The sequence below is a fragment of the Ostrea edulis genome, chromosome 4, assembly GCF_947568905.1.
Source record: "Ostrea edulis chromosome 4, xbOstEdul1.1, whole genome shotgun sequence".
NCBI lineage: Eukaryota > Metazoa > Mollusca > Bivalvia > Ostreida > Ostreidae > Ostrea > Ostrea edulis.
This window is the reverse complement of record NC_079167.1, coordinates 35,413,534-35,437,293: the sequence shown is the minus strand read 5'-3', so window position 1 is coordinate 35,437,293 and position 23,760 is coordinate 35,413,534. Positions and strand designations below refer to the sequence as shown.

The window sequence follows — 23,760 nt, the reverse complement described above, 5'->3', positions numbered from 1 at the left end:
TTACTAACAAAATTTCAGTACAATTCCAAAGAGAAAAATAAGTGAATTGCTGAATGTAGGAAAATAGTGCTGAAATCGTAAATTATCCAATAAACGATTTGACATATTATTATATATTTACATTTAACTTTAATTACCGAAAATTTGGAAAGTATTGAAATTATCGTTCTCATGATTAATACAAAAGACTGGGTTTTAATAATTCAATAATTCCGTTTTTATCCGAATACACTTGTATGTGGATTCGGTAGATTAATTTCCAAAATGGCGCTTGATGTTGATAAAAAAAGTCTTTTGTATTGAAAGCTTGAGTACAGAATTGTTAAAATGAAATCCCTCAAATAATGCAGACAGATAAGCAAGTGAAAAAGAAGAAAGCGAGATCATGGGCTGAAGCAGCTAAACTTGTAAGATGAAAATCCCATTAATAGACGAGGCGTATGCCAGGCCCAAAGTTTTTGATATATCATGTTGTTGTATTGATGCGATGATTTTGAAAGGAATTCTATGTAAAGTTCTGATATATCGATTATTAATTTAGATATCTGACTTGATGACTTAACATGTCACTTGAGGTGTTAAGTTTGATAAACTGTATCAATTACCTAGTGCAGCAATGCTCAGTATAATGCTGTTGAATCTTTTAAGATGGGGTGTTTTATTACAAAATTCATGTAGCCTATAGATGTAATGCATGCAATGCACAATGTGTTGATGGTGCTATTCATAGAGTGAGCACAGCAGTGCAACACCAGGCGAAGAAAGGATTTACTTTTCTGAGTTCGTTAATGTAAACCTAAGTGTATATGCATGATAAAAAAGGGTTTATTTATCACGCATGTACTATGGTATACATTAGGTTTTAGTGCCAGTGCAGTATAAAAAATGTCAAAGGTTGCACAGGATGTATGATAATGCATTGTGTTTATAAATTTTAGATATTGATATTAAAGAATTGAAAATAATCATTGTTCCAGACACATATATAACAGAGATTAGCAACTTCCTCAAGTATTACTTCAAGGTCTCCTATTTTTGGTAAAAATGCAATTTAAATTATGTATACCATCTTGAGAATGAAAGATATCAAGTTCAAACCTAATAAATTGTATCACTGAAACATTCAAGATGCAATATTTTCAGATGTTTCACTTCAAAGTAAAATGAAAGTGAAGTTTCAAAAGGCAATACATGACTGAAAAACGATGAGATTTCATGAAATGGTTACAATTTGCATACTTTATAGTTAATAGTATATTTGTTAATCATCAACTTATTTTAAAACTTGTTATGTTTGATTCCAATTTATGATAGGAGTGAATTAAATAAAATCAACATCAATTTATCAAACCAATGAATAAGAATTCAGAGGCATCACATATTTTAAGCGGATAGTTGCTTATCCCATTTATCAGTCGCCTACTGGTTAGTAAAACCAACAGAGACTATTGCTTTCATCTCTGTCCGTCCATCCCTATGTCTGTCTCCATATTTGTTTCTGATATACTTGCAAGGATTCATTTGAAACTTTCAGCTGTGTAGTTTCAGAGTGGCAAACTACAGATAAAGTTAGAATTTCGTAGCATTTGATGGACAGATGTTAAATTAATGTTTATATTTTACATTTTTATATTCATTGGGATCGTGTTCCATGAAAAGATGGTAAAAGTAGGACTTCTGAGTAGATGTCATCACGGGACTGTCGCTGATTATATGAAAAAGAAATCACTACATTGATTTCAAATTCAAGCTCATTGATTGCAAAAGGAACATATCAATGAAGATATATATCAAATCTATTAATCACGCAATAATTTTTCTGTAGTGAGTGAGTCTGATTGAAGTCTGATTAGTCAGCAGTACTCAATTTATCGCATTCCTACAATCCAACTGAAATCGCGGATATTAGATATCTGCCTTGAAACAGTTGATAGTAAGTAGTGTTACGGTTCAGATTTCCCCCACATATTTTTTGCAGAGACAGTGACCCAGATTTGATGTTGAACTACATTGAAACTAGGCAAACTGTACATCTCACGATGACGGAGTAGCAAATTTGTTTTTATAAATACAGTATAGTTATCAGATCCAAATTTACTGTGTGATATTTAGAATATATGCTACATGTTTATGTATTGAAATTAAAAAATTGTAGTCCAGACTAAGACTATTTCATCCCTGATAAAAACTACATGTTCAAATGTATACCTGTAAACAACAAAATAAAACAAACAATCTTAAAAAATTACAAAATACATGCAAGTATTTATATTATTTTTTTATTAGTGCGATTTTTCACTTTTAAGGACGTAATTGGCAGGAATTAAGGAAAGTCTATTGAGCAGTAAAGCAAACGATAACTGTTTGTTGATATTAGATTCATGTCTGTCAGTAGTTTATCTGATGGTCATTTACTACATTATGGAGAGTGGTTTCTAACGTTAGTACCTAAAAGTAAATATTTTGAGAGATGTCCAATGATGATAAAAAGTAGAAACAATCCAATAAATGCATTAAATGAAACTTCCTTTCAAAATTTGATTGGAATTGCTATTGAACATGGTAGTTTTGTAGAGAAATCAGTATATATAATAATGAGAGGGATATTATTTTCATAAAGAGTTGTATCATACATGTAACAAGACCTTCCTGTTGGTACTAAACCTTTTGACCTTGATATTTGACGTACTTTTAAAAAATTTGACATTGGTTCATAACTTCTAAATGGTAAATATTGCAGCTTTCATATCGCACATGAGCATTTCTTGTGACAAGATCTTTTTACTGGTACCAAGATATTTATCCTTGTGACCTTGGTCATCTTTGGAATTGGCCATTATCGGGGACATTTGTGTTTCAAAAACACATCTTGTTTTTCATATAATGATAGAAATAGCATCTAATTTTGTCTATATATCTGGGGAAATAGGAAAATAAAATACAGCTTATTCCACTTACCAGGTATATTGAAATCCCTTTTATTGGATTATACTGAAGTAATTATAGTTAGCAGTTAATGAGTTGTTTTCACTGCAGTTATATTGAAGTACTTCTAAAGTGTTCCTAACCACAGTCTCTGAATATGTTGTTGGGTCTCATTATACAAGGACTTCATCTAAAATATTTTTATACCATGTTTTTAAAATTTTTAGATTTTTCAGTCGTGTGTATCGCTGATTAAGGAGGCCTGATACAAATTAAACTCAATCAAGGTTTGGTTGGTTTTTTGGCAAGAAACTCATTCCTGGCTTGTCACTCAAGTAATGATAAAATGATACAACCAAACTAATGGGTTTCCATGCTGGTTTTCTAGAAGAAAAACTTAGAAAACTAAAATTTTGCTTAGTAAAAGATAAAAAGAAGTGTAAAAATCTCCAACAGAATTTACACCCACTCTAACAAACTACAAGCTGATCTCTGGTTGAATATACCTCTTGACTACCAATGCTTATTATATTCACTGGGTATTTCTTTAAATAAATTTAAAAAATCTTAAACTGTGAATCGGGGCGGATCACTAAGATGAATTTATCTGGAGTAAACTTGAAAAATACATGTGGGTTTTTACATTGAAGATTGGAAAGAAGTTTTTGATTTGTATGTAAAATAAGTTTGTGAGACTTATTTGTAGGTATTACAAGTATGCAAACTATGTATTTTCAGGTGTTAGAGAAGTATAAACAAACTCCTATGAGCCATAAAGCTATACTGAAATCAATTCAAGAGGACAATCTGAAAGATATTGGGTATGGTATTTCAAAGAATTCATATTTAGTACATTTTGTGAAAGTGAGTTTAAATTAGTGAGTACCAAATGATATATGCCATTTTTATACGCCTGTCAAAGATGGGACGTATTATGGTATGGCATTCATCCGTCTGTTCAGACTTTGTAGGCAAAATGCAAAATGAACCGTAAGCTCCAGGATCTTACAACTGAGATGTCTTGTTTTTCAAGGTCAAGGTCGTAGTATCAGTTAATGGGAAAACGTTGGCAGACTACAGACCAAACTATTGGGACTAGGACTGTCAAACTTGGTACACATACATTGTATTTCTCATGCCAAGTAGAGGACATCTTTTGTACTTCAAGGTCAAAGTTGTATCACTTAGTAGGAAAACATTGTAGGCACGACACAGACTGAACCGTTGGGGCGAGGACCATCGAACTTGGTACACAAGCCAAGTGGATGAGGTCTATTGTTTCTCAAGGTCGAGGTCGTAATAACATTTAGTAGAAAAACATTGTTTTTAATACGGATACAAATATTGCCCTGAAATTTAGTCACAAGCTTCCTTTTGGAGGAATACAAGTTAACAATAGGTCAAATATTTTCCCGGGCTTTCTCATCATGGATACAGATATTGTACTGACCATTTGTCACAACCTCCCTCTCAGAGAAACATAATCAGTTCACATGTCAGATAGACAGGTACACCATGACCTACTTTAAGGGTTCTACATTCGGAATGTGTATGGTATCAATCTAGAGTACATGATGTGCTTACAGGTCTAACGGCCGTATTCTGTACTGTGTGAGGTACTTTTGTTTGTGTTAGAGACGTTTCATGTGAAGTGTAATTGCTTAAGCTCAAATAGTAATAGAGATATCGTGTAGAAAATATTCCTTACTATTATTGCATGTCCTTCTTTTGATGGGCTGTGTGATATTGGTTTTTCCATCCGTATGTTAGCTATTTGTGTCCAAGTCTTATCTTTCACACTGTGAGGCATAGGACTATCAAACTTGGTCAGCTGATGCATCTTGGGGGAAAGGTGTGTTGTTACCCAAAGTAGATGACTTTGGTCTCATTCATGAATTTTATGGCTGTACATACTTTGATACATCTTTTGGGGGAGGGGGAAATGTGTCATGACCCAAAAGTAGTTCAGTGTGGATTCATTTAAGAATTTTATAGGTACATATACAAGTCATTTCTGAATCATATCTTCAGCATTGTGAGGTCTAGGACCATCAAAATTGGTCAGTTAGTGCATGGGGGGGTGGGGGGGGGGGGGGGTTAGGTGTAACCCAAAAGTAGGTCAATTTGGCCTCATTTTGAAATTTTATGGCTGTATCAAATATAGATGAGCATCTTGTACATGTAGTTCCAGACGGATGCATTATGTGCTCTAGCTGTGCACTTTATTATAGATATAGTAGGAGTCATCATTCATTAAGTCATGGAGACACTTCATAGGAATTTCAAATCACAACAAATAAAATAGTGCTCATTTAAGCATGGTATTGACTTTTCTTTAAGCCATGTGTTTTACAAATTGTTCAAACAGACTAAACAATGAAAATTTTAGTTTGGTTTCATGTATTATATTCACAGTGGTTCGGTTCCTTTAGCTTGCTTAAACTCCTGTCTGCATGCTTACTCTCGTGGTAAAGAGGCTGTATTTTACAAAGTTGCAGGAAGATCTGGTGTCTATGGTTTAATGGTAAGAATCTTGCAGTACTTAATTTAAATATTTTCAGGAAGCAATATTCTTCCCAAAGTAACATCTGATACATGAAGGTCTTTTATAGGTATACACCTTTCATAATAGCTATCTGTAATCTTTTCATACTTTAAGGAAAATAATGTATGATTGAAATAGTTGTTCGATGATATAGGTAAGGGATATTTTTTTCTTTTAAAGAACAGAAATGAATTACTGTGCAAGTTTGAGTTTGAAGTTTACAAATCTGAAATTGAGAAGTACATCTTCAGTATTACGTTATCAATAGAATTTTTTCTTCCTCGCAGAATGATAGACCTGCTGGCTCAAGTCTGCTGGAAATCCCTGAAGAATTAGGGGAGGAGTGTGACAAAGATAAACCTTTCAAAGAAAGGAGGAAGGAAAATGGTAATATGTAAATACTGAGTATAAAGGTAGTGTGATACCCAAACAAGGAAGTAGACAATTAAATACTGAATATAAAAGTAGTGTGGTACCCAAACAAGGAAATAGACAACTAAATACTGAGTATTTTGAAGATAGTGTGGTACCCAAACAAGGAAGTACACAACTAAATACTGAATATAAAGGTAATGTGATACCCAAACAAGGAAGTAGACAATTAAATACTGAGTATAAAGGTAGTGTGATACCCAAACAAGGAAGTACACAACTAAATACTGAATATAAAGGTAGTGTGATACCCAAACAAGGAAGTACAACACATCTAAATACTGAATATAAAGGTAGTGTGATACCCAAACAAGGAAGTACAACACATCTAAATACTGAATATAAAGGTAGTGTGATACCCAAACAAGGAAGTAGACAACACAAAATACTAAGTATAAAGGTAGTGTGATACCCAAACAAGGAAGTAGACAATTAAATACTAAGTATAAAGGTAGTTTGATACCCAAACAAGGAAGTACACAACTAAATACTGAATATAAAGGTAGTGTGATACCCAAACAAGGAAGTAGACAACTAAACATTACATGCTATATCTATCTATTGGTTATTTCATCAGACATTTAACTTCATGTGACCCATCGGTAATATGAGTTGGGTTTTTTTCAAAGTTTTTCTGCTCATTCATATGTCTATCAAAAACTTTTCACATCACTGGCTCCGGAACCACTGGGCCATTTGAACAAAACTTGGCTTCAAAGACATGCTTTAGTAAGAGCCATACATTTCTACAAGAGAAGAATCTTCTACAGAATCACAAGACAAAGACAATTTCATAAAACGGCATCCTTATGTACTTTTTGTGAGGTCTCTATTTTTTCAAACCATGCCAAATCCAGTAAGTATTTCCTCTATGGGCTTCCCCCTTTGTTTCCAGTACAGTAAAACATGGTTATAGCGAACCTACAGAGCCAGCAAAAAACAGTTTGTTAAAACCAAACTTCGCTATATCCAATAAAATTTTCATTATTTTCCTCTCATGGGAGAATAAACATAATTTCACAATAAGAGTGAAGTCATGGTAAGTGTGTTTGTTATAAGCATCTTTTACTGTATTGAGATTTCTAATTTTCATTCTTGTATTTTCAGTAATGTATGTAAAATTGCCAAATGGTTACAAGACAATACCTCCAACAGAGTCTGATGAAGATGAGCAGGTTTCAGTAGTAGATGAGAAAGACTTGATCAATTCCACAATGTCATCAGAGGTCTCTGACAATGGTACTAACACATCCACTGAGAGCACTGCTCTACGGAGGAGTATGAGACAACAGAAAAAGAAAAGGCCAGACTTTCCAAGGATTATTATCAAACCTATTCCACCTCCTAAAGAAGGTACACGGGTATCATATATTAGAAATACCCCCAGTCAGTTTGTGCAAGACATTGGACATAAATTGCAATGATTATTTCACAAGTACAGGAAAGCTATAAATGATGGCTTTATTGCAGGAAAATGAAAGTACAGGAAAGCTATAAATGATGGCTTTATTGCAGGAAAATGAGTTAAATTTTTAAATCTTGTAACTAGATAAAACCCATGCATGTACATGATAGTTTTGCATTATGAACTAAAGCTGTCATAATGAAAACCATAAAGTATCATGTATTGGGTGCAGACAGATACAATGTACATCCCCAACTTTGGAGGGGGGGGGTTCCTGAAAAAAAGGCAGTCGTTTGTATTGTGTGATTCCAAAAAATGGTTGAATAATGGGTGTGCAAATTTCTTAAATCAAGGTAAAAATTTCCCAAGGATAAATAAATTTTCATGAAATCTTAAGATAATTAGAATTATTATTGCTGTAAATACTTGTATTTTAGGAAACAGTAACTTTTAATATTCACATTTCAATTTAATTATTGCACAGATGTTGTTTCCCTTTATTATCTTTACAATATGGACTGATTGAAATATAAAAATAAATGCATTCGCATATTGTGAACCCAAGCCATATTCCTGTTGAACAGCAGATTCCATTGTTTTGATACTCTGAATCGAAGCATGGTGTCCCCTCTTTACCCTGTAATTGATCATAATCAGGTGGTATATGACAGAATGGATATAGTCTAATTGATTTAATTGGTGATCATTTTTTAGATATAAAAAAATCAAATAAAAAGTAAGTAAATTTGGTTTTGATATGACAGGAACAAGTGCGAAATACGAGCAAGTTGACTAAACACCAGAGACAGATAGATTGTATGCACCACCACTACCAAATTAATCAACTTAGTAGTAACCTTCCGTATCAAATTGTTGCTGAGGAATAAGTAACAAAAACCAAGAAGAGATAAGAATAGAGATGATTTATGTTTGTTGTTGTTTGGGGGGGGGGGTGTTTTTTTTTGCTGCCTTTAATAAGTATGCTTACCAACATTTCCATGTTGCCTTGTTCATAAATTATACCAGACATATATAACAAAGATTAGCAACTTTCCCAAGTCTCGTGTTATCTCGAGGTCCCCTGGGTTTTTTTTTTGTTGTTGTTTTTTTTTTTTTATGGATGAAAAGTGCAGGATATGTACAACAATATTTTGAAATTGAAAACTTTCAAATTTTCTTTATTTAGTCAAAAAATGCAGTTTTAGTAGAAAGCAATCTGAAACAAATTTAAAACCCCTGCTGGACTTGAACCCGCAGTCTACCTTTCAGCAGTTGACGTGCTGAGCTACTCAGCTAGGTGATGATTTTTGAAATGAATTGAAAAATATTGCTGATATTTATATTTTCATCCATGTTTTAAAAGGAAGTCGGCCATTATGACGATGTAGAGTATCTCCTTAAACCTCCAATGATATTATACATTTATTGCATGATAGTGAGGGAGATATGAAAATTTATTCACCCAAGAAAAATCATATTCCCCAAGGGCAACGGGGAATAAATCTTCATATCTCCCGAACATTCATGCAATAAATTGTTTATTATACCGAAACAAAGCAAGACTACAAAAGTACGTTTGAAATTGGAGTCCGCTCATCTACATTGTATGTAGCTGGGGTCGTCCTAACGGTAACACCATGCCGTCAACGTATTAGGGTAGAAGGTACAAACAACGAAATACAGTGATATGATAACCAGTTTTTGTATTTCCATTCTCCTTGAGTGCTGATTTACTTGCTTGTTTTTGTATCAACCAAAACCATGCGATTCAACTGTGTATCAGAGACCCGCATATTTTGTGCCTTACGAACTATGAAAGTAGAATGACTCGGACTTATTGTGACGTCACAATACACTTCGTCTACCTTGACGTTAAATTTATGGAAAATGGGAGATATGATGTTTGAGAGGGAGATATGAAGTTTTGTCCTCCCTGGCACGTGACTGTCTAGACCAATCAGATTACGCGTTGCATGGCATTTTCATACTGAGGTATAATAATTACATTTAGTTCATGGTCACTAAACTTACACCTGAAAAAAGGATGATCCTTTTAGTCCAATGGATTGTGCACACTCCCTACTTTTTTGGTGAGGATTACTGGAAAAAACTGCACATAATACATGATACTTTATGGTATTGAGCTATGATATTGAAATTCTGTGTCCTTAGTATTTCAAGGACTTATAATGGAAATCAGCTCTAATGAAAATCGATTTCAAAATACTTAACAGGATGTATGTGTTTATATATTGTGCATCATCTTTATTCAGAAGATAAGGTTAAGGAGGCAACGAAGGAAACTTTCACCAATACAAAGTTGGAGAATGGGGTGAACCACAGTTCTGATGACAATTACAGTGACTCCTCAGAGAACCACAAATCACCAGGACTGTCTGGCTTCCAGAAAACCCAGACCATGAGAGAAATGTTAGCTGGGATACCTGGTATCAGTATGAAGGTACACGAAGTACACACAACTGTGTCAAAAATTCTCAAAGTATAGCACACAAACAATTAGAATCTTTTTTATAAAGATACTAGTTTTAAGCTTCTTTGTATTGGATTTCAGGTTGTGAAATAAGGATAAGTTGGGTGGGGTGTTTCTGACACAATATTGTTGGCAATCGAATTTTTCCACTTGCAAAGGCATTTATAAGTAATGAATTTCATAATCTCCACATACATATAAGTTGTATTTTGATTTTGATAGCCAAGGAAAAGTAGAAACAGAAAGCTGAGTCATGCTGCACAGATTGCCCAGACAAAGGAGGGATGTATAGACCTGGAAACTCCAGACTCAATTCTGGTTAACACCAATCTTAGGGTATGGGATGAAAAATATCATTTACTTTAATTTTTATACACCTGTTGAAGGTGGGTCATATTATGGTATGGCGTCGTCCGTCTGTCAGTCCGGACTTTGTGGGCAAGATACAGACTGAACCATATGCTCCAGGAGAACCATAAGCTCCAGGATTTTACAACTTGGTACTTTTGATCACCATGATGAGAGGAACATGCCTACAGTTTTTCAAGATCAAAGGTCAAGGTCGTAGTATCACTTTGTAGGAAAATCTTGTGGGCAGATTACAAACCGAACCGTAAACTCCAGCATATTACAACTTGGAATATATGATCATCATAAGTAGAGGAAGATGCCTATTGTTTTTCATGGTCAGAAGTCAAAGGTCAAGGTCGTAGTATTACTTAGTAGGTAAACTTTGTAGGCAGGATACAAACCAAACCGTAAAGCTCCAGGATATTGCAACTTGGTACATTTGATCACCATGATGAGAGGAAGCTGCCTATTGTTTTTCAAGGTCAAGGTCACAGTATCACTTAGTAGGAAAACCTTGTAGGCAGGATAAAAACCGAACCGTAAGCTCCAGTAGTTTGCAACTGGGTACATTTAATCACCATAATGAGAGGACGGTGCATATTGTTTTTCAAGGTCAAGGTTGCATTATCACTTATAAGAAAAACCTTGTAGGCAGGATACAGACCAAACCATAAACTGTAGGATATTACAACTTGGTATATTTGATCAATATGATGAGAGGAAGATGTTTATTATTTTTCAAGGTCAAAGGTCAAGGTTGTAGTATCAGTTAATCTAGGTAAACCTTGTAGGCAGAATACAGACTGAACTATTGGTACACATACTCCTCATGCCAAATAGAGGAATCCTTTTGTTTTTGAAGGTCAAGGCCATAGTATCACTTAGTAGGAAAACCTTGTAGGTAGGATGCAAACTGAACTGTAAGTTCCAGGATGTTACAACTTAGTACATTTGATCACCATGGTGAGAAGATGCCCATTATTTCTCAAGGTCAAGGTCGCAGTATCACTTAGTAGGGAAACTTTGTAGGCAGTATACAGACAGAACTGTTGAGACTAGGACCGTCAAACTTAGTACACATACACTTTTTGCCAAGTGGAGGATGCCTATTGTTTCTCAAGGTCAAGGTCGTAGAAGCAGGATACAGACCAAACTGTTGGGGCTAGGACCATCAAACTTGGTACACGTACATCTCATGCAAAGTGAAAATATTACATAGAGAGTACATGATTTGTCTGTTTTTACAATGCAAAGAAAGTATGTCACACTCTGATGATTGCTGGTACTACTTGAAGCCAAGTTCTACAAAACACCCTTTTCACGGGCTTATTATGTACCGTTGGCAGTACTCTTGTTTTAGGTCATCAGAGTCACTCAAATTTTGTTTGTCCGGTGCTGTATATTTTCTGATAGAAAAATGTTCACAATATCAGCATTTTAACTAAATTTTAGTAGAATTGAAAATAGCAGTACTTATGATGCTGTGTATTCCAAATAAATAAAAATTTTAGGGGGGGGGGGGGGGGGGATCATGAAAATGTATTGGACATGATCTCTTTTATCAAGGAAAAATTTGTCTTTAATTTAAATTTTATAGGGACCAAGAAAGGCTGCTATTATACATAGTCCTTTATATTTATATATATACTCGGTATACATTGAACTTATGTCTGGAAAGGTTGTGACCTTGACACAAAAGCAAGAACCACAACACTCATTTTTGTAAATTTCAGAAGAATGCATACATAGTTTTTGCATTCCAAATATCACATCTCAACACTTTTAATAAAATATGTGAAGATACTATCCTTAAAATTTGACCAGAGGTACCAAAACTTCTCAAAAGTTTTTATTTATGTGGTATGCATTCAGATTTGTTTGAAGTCATATTTAAAGATTTTGTGGCCAGGGTAGAGCCACAGTAAAACTGCCAAGTTTTAAATCTTCTCAAGAGCAAAATAAATTGACAAAATAAGTATGAAATCATCCTCATGTAGTTGCGTGTAGAATTGGAATTGTTCAAACCAGGTTCAGCAGGACTATAGTCAGATCATAGCATGTAAAATTTTACATAGGAAAAATCTGCTGAAGAAGTCTGCTTGTGTGTGTATGCATGGACTTGTATAGGAGAAGATTGTTGTCTCTTTCAGGCTCTGTTTGGCAGATCCACATTTAATCTGCTGCCTGTACATTACCAGTACAAACTTCTACAACTTCTCCCAGAATGTGACAGAATTATTGAATGTGAAAGTAAATTCAGGTCAGCTATACATGTACTTACAGTCTTTGGAATTTTATCTCATACAATTTTACATTATTTTCTGTCAACTCTATTCTATTATTGATAGGTGAGCAAGCATCACTGTGGTTACTGTATGATAGATCTGGAAGAAAATGATCTAAACTTTATTGTTAGATTACTAGTAAATGGAGGCAAAATATGTAGTGATTTAAGGAGGTATGCTAAACCAGAGAAATTTGATATGGATGAAAAGTGGAGGATATGTACAACAATATTTTGAAATTGAAAATTTTCAAATTTACTTTATTTAGTCAAAAAATGAAGCTTTAGTAGAAAGCAATCTGGAAAAAAAAAAGTTAAAACCCCTGCTGGAGTTGACCCCATGAACTGCAGTTTAACAGATGACGTTATAAACTACAGTCCACTCCACTTATATTGAAGTCGGTTATATTGAACTATTTGTTATATTGGAGTTAAAATAAATTCCCCAGCAGCAATATTTATGTAGTTCAGCATTGGTTATATTGAACTTTAGATATAATGAACAATTCAGGTCGGTACCCAGAATCTCATTATATCCTAAGTAGACTTTACTGAGCTACTTGGCTAGGCAATAATTTTCAAAATGAATAGACAAATATTGCTGATATTTATATTTTCATCCATGTTTTAAAAGGAAGTCAGCCATTATGGCAATGTAGAGTACCTCCTTGAGGTCTTGGATCAAATGTAAAAGATACCATGACATGAAGAATTAACATACATTTTTATGTATGGGTTATTTCTGTATGTAGTGTACATTGATATAAATGTTTGTTGGGACATTAAAGAGATATAAACACATTCAAATTTGTCATGAATAAAAAAAATATGGGATTTTGAAATTTTGCCTCATGTTGTAAAATAAAAAACAGTTTTTGTTCAGGAAAAGAAATTGAAACCCCTGTAAGACATGAAAGCATGATCTTTGGTTTACCAGAGTAATACATGAATCCACTGAACTAACCAGGTGATAGACGAAGAATATATTTCTGATTTTATTTTTTGCATCGATGGTATGCTTCCATTTGAAAAATTGTGACAGTATCTTTAATATTCCTTCACAAGTTGATAGTTCACGTCTCCCTCCCAAATCGAAGTGGAATATTCTGAGATAAATAGCATCTCACGTCTCCCAAATGTAAGTGGAATATTCTGAGATAAATAGCATCTCACGTCTCCTTCCCAAATCTAAGTGGAATATTTTGAGATAAATAGCATCTCATGTCTCCCTCCCAAATCTAAGTGGAATATTTTGAGATAAATAGCATCTCACGTCTCCCAAATCTAAGTTGAATATTCTGAGATGAATAGCATCATCGCTCTCATGTAAATTTCCTTCCTTCCATGTAAATTCAAATAGAATAGCCTGGTCAATGGAGATACATATGACTTGGAAAGTCCACAAAACTGGGGAGAAATTTTGAGTGATTGAGTTTTCAAAAGTCTTGAAATCAGCGTGCTAACCAGCAGGTTTAATTACACAATAATTTTTACATACGTGGCATGTCTAAACATTGAAGTCGTTTTTTCTTGTTTGAAGTATATTTCACTTGTAATTTTTATAAGAAAGTACATGTGTAGCAAGTAATTTGTTTTCAGGTTGAACATTTTGTTACATCTCTTAGAAAATAAAGTAAAATGAGCCTGCAGCTATTGTAGTATCTAGTTTTTACTAAAAGTGCATGTATTTATACATAGGTTGAGGAAAATATAGTACTAAATGTCCAAACACTAAACTGATGGAATAAAGTCAGTTACCGTATGATCATAAGATGTTCACTCTCAGTTTTGTGACACATCTCAAACTTATCACATAAGTTAAAGGACATATCTCATGTTTTCAAAGTATACAATATTACATGCATTTTGTCTTCTTTATGCATATAGTAATTAATTCTAATAGTTCGTTCACCGAAATTTTGCGATAATTAACCACAATACAGACTTAAATCTAAGCCCCGATTTCAAAAAGTCAAGTTAATTAGGTAGGTAGTCACGTGGTACAGTGACGTCACATGCGCCCTTCGGATTGTGAAAGTACTGCGAGATATTATTAAAAACTCAACTTTTAGGGGCCTAATTAATTTACCATGGGCAACATTTAAATCGATGTTGATAAATTGTCCGAGTTTTATATGTGTTCGCCACCAGTACACACATATAACGATGTAAATACCCAAATATAGCGAGTAAAGCGTGTATGAAATCGGCAAAATTGTGAGTAAATAATGTTTATATGGGTCGCTGTCTACAAACTGTTTGGGGGATGTTATTCCTTTATACATCTGTAATTGGCGCTGTTTTTCTAAAATAAACAGTGCAATCATTATTTATTTTTGGATTAGACAAATTATGATACGTTAAATTGTTGACAACTAGGCCCTATGCCAAGCTATTGTCAGGCGTGCATTTCGGAAAGAAAGAAAAAGACAACGCACACACAAATCAATAAAAATATTCAAATTTAAAGTGGTAATCACATTATTTTATTTTGATAAAGCAATCTTATTACTATTTTTGAATTGTGATCTGCACGTCTTTAGGAAGTACGAAGTGGGAGCAGGCGTTATAACCTACTGACGCACTCAAGATGCTACGAGTTCAATAAAGAAATAATTAAAAATTTTATAATTCAATTTAAAGTTAGGAAATACAATATTCTATTATTTGTATAATTAAAAGTTCAATTATTTTGTATCTTTATTTTTTGTTGTTGTAAATCTACCAGTTGGTAGAAGTTACATTGTATCGTCGATATATGTTGTTACAAGGTGAAGGTCAGTTGATCCGAGTGTGTATTGAATTTGAAGAGCAAAACAGAATGTATGCTATAGGCCTAACAGTGCTTATAGCTTCGATATATCCATTTTCTCGCAGTTTATCAGGGTCTCTGTCCAAGCGATGTTTGAAAAGGTGACTGGGTGTGTTTTTTAAGGTAAAGTTCTTGCTCCAACAAAAAAATTATCCACGTCTTTTTTCTCGTACCTTCCTTCGAAAAATTGAAAAATACTCAGTCTAAATCCTTTCTACCGATAACTAGTACACCCGAGCACGGCACAAAACATCTTAATGCATTATTATTTACAAGCCGTTAACGTGACAATTGGTTTTTTGTCGATTAAATCTAATCTGTGTATGAAATGGCTAATAGATGTTCTCAAACCCGAGGGCGCATATGACGTCACACAAAATGGCGCGTAAACTAGCGAAAGAAAATATGCATATCGCAAGATTTGAATTTCATCGCTTTCAAACTCGAAAACTACGCAAAATATTTCATTTAAAACACATTTAAAGTAGTTTTAGGCATAAAAAGACTTAATTTTGCTGAAAAAATGAAAAAGTTTAGAAACATGCGTTGTGTCCTTTAAGGATAGAATCTTGGCAGTTTTCAGAAAATTAGAAAATATGCACTTTTTATGCATCATGTGTTATTTTCTACAGTTTTCAAAACATTGAGCTACTCCTTATTGATAACGCTAAAAAGGGGGCTTGGGAACTTAAAGGGACTGGTTCACGATTTTTGATAAAACTATATTTCATTTTTGATGGTAAACATTAAAAATATAACTCATTTAATATTGACAGCCAAAATTTCGACCTTCTGAATGCAAGAAATAAAGCAATATTTTAGCCTTAAATTTGTGTTATGTAAACAAAGACTCGAGTCTTTTTATGTATACAAACAAACAAGTGAAATATTGATTTTGTAATATAAAGCATCTTTATTTTGCATAGTCACAAATTTTAACTTTTAGATGACACATTTACCCCCAAACTGCTACGAAATGTGAAAGATATAATAAACTTAGATCGATATCCATTTCTTTTGACAATTTCATAAACAATAACATACCACAATCTTTGTTTACAAAACAAATAATAAACTCTCTAAAATGAGCTTCTTTGATAATGTATAACCTTAATTTTTATGTGAACTCTTTTAAACACATTAGACAGTACATTTTTATCATTAAAAGTGAAAAAGAAAATTTGGGGGGGAATCGTGAATCAGTCCCTTTAAATCATAGTGATATGTTGTTTTATTTCCTTCATTGAAAAATTAACAAGGTGTGTTTGTAAAATACCGATGCCCCCATATGACCAAGGTCAAGATCATGAGGTCAAAAACTTTGATATGAAAAGAAAAGTCTTGTCACAAGGAAATAAATGTGAAATATGAAAGCCCTAGCACTAACCATTTAAAAGTTATGACCAAGGTAAATATTTTCAAAAGTAGGTTAAACTTCAAGGTCAAGGTCATGAGGTTAAAAAATTTGCTACCTTATGAAAGGTCCGTCAAAAGGAATACATTTGAAATATGAAATATTTGAAATTCAAAAGTTAGGCCCAAGATTAAAGTTTTTCAAAAGGAGGCTAAATTCCAAGGTAAAGGTCACAAGTTCAAAAATTTTGGTACCAAAAGAAATGTTTTGTAACAAGGAATACACATGTGAAATATGAAAGCCCAATCACCATTCATTCAAAAGTTATGGCCAAGGTTAAAGTTTTTGCCGATATACGGACAGACCAAAAATTACATGCCCCCAAATCTGCGGTTACGGGGACATAGAAGGGAATGAGAAAATATTTTCAAACTTCAGGGATAAATCTTGATTGGTAAATATAACAGAATATACTGAATTTAAATGACAGTTTGAATTATCAAGAGTCACCTGTACATAGAATTTAAAGATTGATTTTTATGTCTTGAAACAAAATTCTGATTTTCTTTATTTCAGGTTAAGCACAACTTCATTTAACAATGAATTCTTTAACAAGGCTTGTGAAGAATGGAGAGAGAGGTTATCAGAAGGTTTGATTATTTCATTAACTTAGAAAAGTCTTAAGAAAATTGTGTGTTTGTATATTGTATATAAAGGTAAAAAAAAAACAACCCCAAAACACATGAAGGCATTTACTAAAGTTTTACTAAACATCTTGGTGTTTCTTTTTAGGTCACCTGAATCATTCAGGTGACCTATTGCTATCTGTTTTTGTCTGTCGTCGTGCGTTAACATTTGAACATTTTCAGCTTCTTGTCTGAAACCCCTGAACCAATTTCAACCAATTTTGGCATATAGCATCTGTGGGTGGAGGGGAACAAAAATTGTGAAATTCGTGGTCCCTGCCCCCCTGGGGCCTGAGGGGTGGGGCAAAAACCATCAAAATGAGTGTAATTTTAAAAAATCTTCTTCTTTACTCCTGGACATCAAGAAGCCAAACTGTGGGCATAATTATAATGAGCGTTGAGCCCTCTACCAAAATTGTGAAATTCATGGCCCCTGGGGCAGGGGTTCTTGTGTTAGGGTGGGGCTCTATTGGTCATATAGTGAAAATGTAGAAATTCTTTGAAAATCTTCTTCTCTCTCTCTGGGTATTAAGTAAACAAACTAATAGCATGGTAATGATGAGCAAGGATGCCTCTTTAAAAATTGTGAAATTCATGGCCCCTGGATCAGGGGTTCTGGTGCTAGGGTGGGGCTCTATAAGTCATATAGTGAAAATGCATTATTTCTTTGAAAATCTTCTTCTCTGTCCTTGGGTATTAAGTAGACAAACCAATAGCATGGTTATGATGAGCAAGGATGCCTCTTTCAAAATTGTGAAATTCATGGCCCCTGGGTCAGGGGTTCTGGTATTAGGGTGGGGCCCTATTGATCATATAGTGAAAATGCATTTTATTTCTTTGAAAATCTTCTCCTCTGCTGCTGGGTATTATGTAGACAAACTAATAGTATGATAATGATGATCAAGGATGCTTCTTTCAAAACTGAAATTTATGGCCCCTGGGTCAGGGGTTCTGGTGCAAAGGCGGGGCTGATTGATTATATAGTGAAAATGCAATATTTCTTTGAAAATCTTCTGTTTTTGTCCTGCGTCGTGCGTTAACATTTGAACATTTTCAGCTTCTTTTCTGAAACCCCTGAACCAATTTCAACCAATTTTGGCATATAGCATCTGTGGGTGGAGGGGAACAAAAATTGTGAAATTCGTGGTCCCTGCCCCCCTGGGGCCTGAGGGGTGGGGCAAAAACCATCAAAATGAGTGTAATTTTAAAAAATCTTCTTCTTTACTCCTGGACATCAAGAAGCCAAACTGTGGGCATAATCATAATGAGCGTTGAGCCCTCTACCAAAATTGTGAAATTCATGGCCCCTGGGGCAGGGGTTCTTGTGTTAGGGTGGGGCTCTATTGGTCATATAGTGAAAATGTAGAAATTCTTTGAAAATCTTCTTATATTGGTTTTATCTAAGGAGTAAATAACCCTTTTCTTTATGATGTCTCAGACCTAGGTTTTTTAAAAAGGATTATTGATTGAACATAAAAATGACACATGTACTTCATGACCACATAGCTATTCAATGTTTCTTCCATCCAAAAGTAAAATTCTTATATTTAAACACAAACCTAATTCAAACATTGGAAGGTTGTTACATGATACTCAGGTGACCTATAAGGCCCCTGGGCCTCTTGTTTTAAGTGTACCTATAATTCTACCTATCATTGTTACATATCTCTCTCTCTCTCTCTCTCTCTCTCTCTCTCTCTCTCTCTCTATATATATATATATATATTTGTATGTAAATCCTATGAACTATGATACAGTCTCCTCTTTGCCTACTTCACTTGTTTAAGTATTTAAGTATTTCATCTTTATGTTGGGAAGAAAACTAAACTTTATGCGGGCATAAACTTTATTATTTTTTTTCTTGATGTAGTTTCCATTTTTTTTAAATGGATAAATAAATATCCCTGTATATTTTAGGTGAATTCACTCCAGAAAATCAATTAAGACTCAAACAGGATGAAGAAAAGGAACAAACAAAATTAGATCCATGGAAGGTAGACAGTCGTTCTTGTGAAAAGACAAAAATATTTAGTAATCAATAATTGCTTGTGTTGAAATGATACCTAAAATATTTCAGTTAATTAATGATGAATGTTATTTCTGTTTCAGGCCAAGCACTTTGAACCTGTATGGGGAAAGAGGTAAAAAAGCAAACCTTGGCTATTTCTGATATTGATTATTGTACATTTTCAAATACTATTTGTATACTACTTTTAAAAAATTCTTTATGTAACAAGCAAGATCACTTTCATATTTTGAAAATACTAGAATTTATGGTAAAAGTACAACCTTGAATCATTTTACATATCATTATCAAACGATTTTTTTAAAATACAGATTCAGTGGTCAAGCTGTTCCGAAAGCTGATATTCCATCCCCTCCTCCTCAGCCTCCCATCCCCAAAATGAAAATCAAGCCAGCACTGAAAAAATCCACAACAAAGGTGTCTACCTTAATTAAACAGGAGAAGATTTCACAAACTGTGTCGCAGCCAGTGGCTAACAGTGCATATATAAGTGAAACTCCTTCATCTCAAAGTGGACTCTTGTTGAAAATTTCTCATGACAAATCTAAATTTGTGATGGATAGAGGTGACAGAAATGTGATGCACCCACAAGCATTGAAAAGATCCTTGTCAAGTGATATCAATGCTGATGACCAAGAAGAAAGTCCGTCAAAGAAAACGCGTATAGCAACAGCGCATTCTCCATTGAAAACTGTTATTCAAGTGTGCTCTGCAAATCACATGGCAAAAATTGCTAAACCTGTTACTATGGATACCAGCCCAAGTGCAAATCAGCCGAAACAAGTATCTCTACTAAGCACTGCTACCTCATCCGTTCTTTCACAGATGCAACAGACTATTTATTCTGCTCCAAGACCCCATGCGTACATTTCTCCTCCCAAAGGAGGTTCCCAAGATATGTCATCTCAAACAAGGACTCTCGCCCAAATCAAAGTCCAGACAAATGCAGCAAGAGGGATTCCTGTACAGGTAGAAAGGCAGACAAGAACTCTGGCTCAGATAAAAGCAGAGACCAGAGCCAAAATTCAAATGAGAAATCAAGCAAAACCACAAGAACTAAATGCTTCCACAACTGTGAAAAAATTGACATTTCCAAGTGCAACAGTTGCAAGGCAGGTGCCTAACATCTTACATGGTCGACAGCGAAGTATTCCCAGCAAGACACCTTCTTCTCCTCCAAATCCCAATATTCCTGAACCTCCAGAAGAAACTAAGGACGGGATCAAATTAAAAAGATCTTTACAGATATGTAAGGATGTAATAAAGAAAACGGGAGGACTTTCATATCAAGTCAATGCGGATGGCAAAGTCAAAATTAATACTCCTGTATCAAATTCAGAACCTGTTCCAGTTTTAAAACAAGAACTAAAGCCAATGGCATCAGCTGTATTGACACAGAACACAAAAAGTGCCTCAAAACTTGTGTTTAACAATCCCCCTTCATCTGAAAATATTACATCTTCTCTTCCTTCAATATCTGGTATGCTCCCAGCTTCTTCAAGTTTGCAGACTTTAGCTGCTGGTAATGCAGATTCATCCGGACAATGTGTTGTGCGTGTGACAAAACCCCCTACCACATTACAGACCCAGGCAACGACAGCCAGGGTGGTCAGTGTACCAGGATCCAATGCCAGATTTCTTATCCCCTCTGGTATTTCCACAACAGCTGTTGGTAATTCTAGTATTGTGCAAATCCTGAATTCTGCCCCTGGTACCAATTTAGTGACTATGCAATCACTTCAGCCCTCAAGAGCCTCCAGTGCTCCCCCTCAGAATGACGTTAACCCAACAAGTGTTCAAGTACAAACTCTGTCTCGATCAGCCAGTGTGGGACTTGGTAACAACAGAGTAGAAGCCGGGACTTCCCAGCAGCATCTCCAGTATTTACTCCAACAGCAGCACCAGAATCAGCAACGGCAAAAAATCGTACGAGTCCAACAAACCGTGTCTGGGGAGGCCAGCACTTCTCAGTCAAAAGTTGTGGACTCTTCCACTGCTCCAGAAGCCAGCAGTACAGACGGTAATTCATTCATGGTTCAGCAATCATCAGTAGTTGCTGCTACAGAGTCATCATCCAGCAAAACTGCGCAGTCCCCTGTGGCTACTGTGTCAAGGGTCATTGTTAGCAGTGCAAATCAACTGGTCAGTCAGATGAAGAAAGAGGCCCAGTTAGGGAAAACATTGACCAATCAGGCCTCCGTAGTCACAGTTCCTTCATCAACAGGAAATGGTACAACAAAAATTGTGCTTCCAACTGCCATCCTGACCAGTGCATTGGCTGGGGGCGAAAATGCAAACTGTGCTTGTAGTTTAAAGGCAATGATAATGTGCAAAAAGTGTGGAGCATTTTGCCACCATGATTGCATTGGGCCTTCTAAACTGTGTGTGACATGTTTGATAACCACTTGATTCTTTTCCCAGCTGTGCTGACAGTTACGTATGTGAAAATCAGGTTGCACTAACATCAGTTTGTTTTTTTGTCACTAAGAATTTTGTTTTTGGATACATTACTAAACATGGATTTCTTATAGAGGGTAGCAACAGCAGTTGTCCGAGTGTTTCCCTTTTTTCAGCTGTACCTTGAGTTGATTTTGAACATATTTTTAAGTCATCCAGTAAATTATGTCCAGAGTCTTAATTTATACAGTTATGTCCAGATTCTTAATTTGATGCAGCTGTGACAAATTACAGTGTGTGTAGTGTCAAATTTAATACAAAAACATGCTTATACGGTCTACTCCACTTATATTGAAGCCACTTATATTAAACTATCTATTATATTGAAGTAAAAATAAATCCTCATTAATATTACATGTATTTATAAATTTTAACATTGGTTTAATATATTGAACTTTGGATATACAGTGTAATGAACAATTCGGGTAAGTCCCTTAAATTTCAGTATATCTGGAGTAGACTGTATTTTATATTGTGAAATTTGCCATCTACACTGTAATAAGTTTGTATTATTTCAAAAACCTTTTAATTTGGTATTTGAGAACATCCATCATCATAGTATTTGTCTATTGTTGAAAAAATTATATATTTTTTAAGGTACAGTTTGGTATTGTAGAATGTAGTGAACAAACCAGGGGCTAATAGAAAAATGATTGCATTACGTATATTCTGAATCTCATCCAAGGTTATTTATGAAATGACAGTATTTCTGAATGCAAATTGAAAGCAAAAGAGGGGGAAATAAGACAGAATTAAATAACATTTGTATATATTGTTTATATGGAGATTACCGGTAAATATTTTGGTGTGATAGCAAGAATCATTTCAGTGAAAATTTACCAGATTTTCTCACAATTTGAAAAATAATACCTTTCACTATGAAATGGATGACTGTTATATATATTATCAATAAAAGCCTGATAGTTCAGATGTCCAAATTTGTTTTCCTGTCCAATATAATTTAACGTTGGACGGTCATTAAACACTCGGTAAAGCTTTTCAGAGATTGATTTCACCTCATAATTAACATACGTGCAATAGAACCAAACTGTCAGCATAACAATAAACAGGAAAATGTGTGATGACTTTCTGGTCATCATGTGTCAAATTTCTCTAATCTTTGGGTTGGAATACATACTCTCAAACCCTTTTGATGGATGTATTCTGTAACATAAGGCTAGACTTTGTAAATACATGTATATTTCATATGTAATTACTAATGTTTCCTATTTATTCAAAATTCATTCCACAATTCCTTGAGATAAATATTTTAGAAAGAAGGAAATCGGTGTATCTCTGTCATCATGTAGCCCAAATGCATGGTAAGTTTGATATTTGCTGTGCAGATTAATTATGCATGAAGAAAATCATTATGAGGAAGCATATTGAAGATGAGGAAAAACAGTAAAATTGTTAATTTAAAAAAAATATCTGAATGTTAAATATGTTGCGACAAGAAGTTGTGAAGTAGAATGAATTATTTGATCAAAGATTATTTGTAATAATTTCCTGGTTGAATGATTGTCTGAATGAGGAGTTACTTTGTTTTAATTGCAAGAAAATGTGTATATTAAAGTTTTATGATGAAAGTTTTCGAGTTCCTTTGATTTATCAAACTATATTTCATAGATTGCATTACATGTATGGTTCATTTCCACTGCGAGGCTTTCATTATAGCTGGTTTCAGGAAGTTCTTTACACGTGCCTCTTTCTTTCATGATGGGAGAGTGCATTAAATCGAAAAAAGGGTTAATCCTGATGAATTGTTAAAGATGTCAAATACATGTACTTTAAATGGTAAAATTCCTTCATTTGATTCATTCATTAAAACAAACAAAAAATGAATTTGAAAATCATATTGTTGCCATCTATATATCGGCATAATTTTCTGACAAATTGACTTGGTCATCAGCTAAGTGAACATAATTATTTGACATGACAATATAATTTCTGGACAAGTCAACTTCATGATATGAAAGGATGACATAATTG

At 34.4% G+C, this 23,760-nt stretch overlaps 1 protein-coding gene across 2 annotated transcripts; it reads left to right on the top strand.

The window, feature by feature from the left end:
* The first annotated feature begins 226 nt into the window (after positions 1–226).
* LOC125669963 (polycomb protein Asx-like) lies at positions 227–23,357 on the top strand. Of its 2 annotated transcripts, XM_048904843.2 has the most exons (12): positions 227–407; positions 3,664–3,746; positions 5,341–5,449; positions 5,758–5,857; positions 7,010–7,255; positions 9,581–9,768; positions 10,021–10,134; positions 12,300–12,409; positions 17,176–17,249; positions 19,203–19,279; positions 19,395–19,426; positions 19,623–23,357. In XM_048904843.2, the coding sequence occupies exons 1-12, from the start codon at positions 345–347 to the stop codon at positions 21,718–21,720; spliced, it is 3,294 nt and encodes a 1,097-aa protein (XP_048760800.2). In that variant the 5' UTR covers positions 227–344; the 3' UTR covers positions 21,721–23,357. The 2 variants fall into 2 exon arrangements, with proteins under 2 accessions (XP_048760800.2, XP_048760801.2); XM_048904844.2 differs by lacking the exons at positions 227–407; positions 5,341–5,449 and having other exon boundaries at positions 3,689–3,746.
* The last annotated feature ends 403 nt before the right edge of the window (positions 23,358–23,760 follow it).